Source organism: Ursus maritimus (genome assembly GCF_017311325.1).
Source record: "Ursus maritimus isolate PB19 chromosome Y unlocalized genomic scaffold, ASM1731132v1 scaffold_Y5, whole genome shotgun sequence".
NCBI lineage: Eukaryota > Metazoa > Chordata > Mammalia > Carnivora > Ursidae > Ursus > Ursus maritimus.
In genome coordinates, this window is record NW_024423338.1 from 41,720 (window position 1) to 43,302 (window position 1,583).

General features: G+C 60.2%; 1 protein-coding gene across 1 annotated transcript in view; it reads left to right on the forward strand.

Annotated features, from left to right (window-relative positions):
- The first annotated feature begins 357 nt into the window (after positions 1-357).
- The window catches only part of LOC103656603 (testis-specific Y-encoded protein 1-like), a 3,970-nt gene continuing 2,744 nt past the window's right edge, over positions 358-1,583 (forward strand). Inside the window, exon 1 of the mRNA XM_040636116.1 lies at positions 358-573. Within this exon, the coding sequence (XP_040492050.1) occupies positions 358-573 (216 nt within the window). The remainder of the gene's footprint in view (positions 574-1,583) is intronic.

Sequence of the window (1,583 nt, forward strand, 5' to 3'; positions counted from 1 at the left end):
CATGGTCTGGTCCCTAGGATTCTTCATGTCCACAAGGTGGAGGTGAAGACCCATGGACCCCGCTGGTCCCATGGGACCGGCCAGCATGCCGTAGGCCCTAGAAGTCCCCAGAAAGGGCCAGCCCACCATGCCTGTTTTCCCTGGAACCTTCTGGGCTTCTTCTGGGCTTTCGGGAAGGACCTCCCAGCTATAAAAGGGAAAGGAAAGGCTGGACGGTAGCCACGTGCCCTGTGCCTCCAGAGCAAGGCGCCGTGCTGCCCTGGAAGACCTGTCTGCCGTGGAATGAGGTGGGGTTGATTGGATGCAGGCATCAGCTGCCAGGGAGTAAGTCTTACGTTGCCACGCCGTCTCCGGGGCATGGCTCGTGAGGCACTTTGCCGGCACCGAGGACAAAGTGGGTGTGGAAGAAGGCCCTACTTTTCAGTCATGCCTGGAGAGACTGGCTTGCATTGGTACCAAACCAACTGCACAAAGCTTACTGTTCCGGCTTACAAGCACACTCTGCGTGTCCTCTCACCACGACTGCGAACCCGCCGCGGGGCCGTGGTGGCCTGGCCTGATATTCCGCCTACGGTCTGACCCGGTGGCCTGGACGGGCCAAGGCTAGGAAGGGTACGTTCTCTTCTGCAGACCAGGCGAGCCGGGAACCCCTTCCCATGGCATTCGCAGTGTTGGCACAATGCAGCACAACACATTCTGTGTCTAGTGGGAAAGGCGTGTGCATTCCTGCTACGTGTGTCCTGGGTGCCGTCCTCAGCTCCTTGCCGCCTGACCTCCCTAACAGCAGACAGACAGGTGGCTCCAGGCCAGCAGACGGCATCACCTGCCACCCTCTTAACAGGGTTCACCCAGACATCCTCTTCAGGGTCCCCTTTGCTCTATGCTCGTGGCTCCTCTAAGGGTCAGTTGCTCTGTCCTCCAGGGCAAACACACTGCGTGTCTGCTTGCGTGGTTGTTGGGTGAGTGTGCTGCTGTGGGACCCCGCTTGGGACCTTTTCCAGGGTCACCTGACTGGGTGCCAGTCACAGAGGGGGACAGGGCTTTTATGCCCAGGGAAAAGAGCTGCTCAGAGGGGTGAATGCATCTTCTGTCCTGAAGTCCTTCTCCCCTAGAGACCGTGTGGCCAGTGAGGGGCCAGAGAAAGAGCACCTGAACCCAAAGACTTAGAGGAAGACGGAGAGGAGAGCAAGAAGAAAGCACAGGCACGCAGATGGACAGAGCACTCTTTGTCACTCTTCTCCTGAGTAGCAAAGGACATGGGCTGGAACAAACTGTGGCCACACTTTTCCCCCCACGCTGGCCTGGCCACCAGCCGTTACCTGATTGGACGCGGGGTTCTCCCTCCTCCTAGGCCAGCCCAGGACTCAGTCCCACCAGGCCGCACACGTGATATAGCGTCATCCTGGGGCGGCACAGCATGCCCGCTATCCCTTGTGGGCATGCGTTCAGCGGCCCAAGGCCTCTGGGAGGACGCTGCCTCCCGCAGACAACTAGGGGCGCCAGAGCTCCACCTGCCCGACCCTTTGCGGGAGCCACGTGCTCTCACCTCCAGCTCCTCTCCGCTGCTGGCTCTGCTCCCTCGC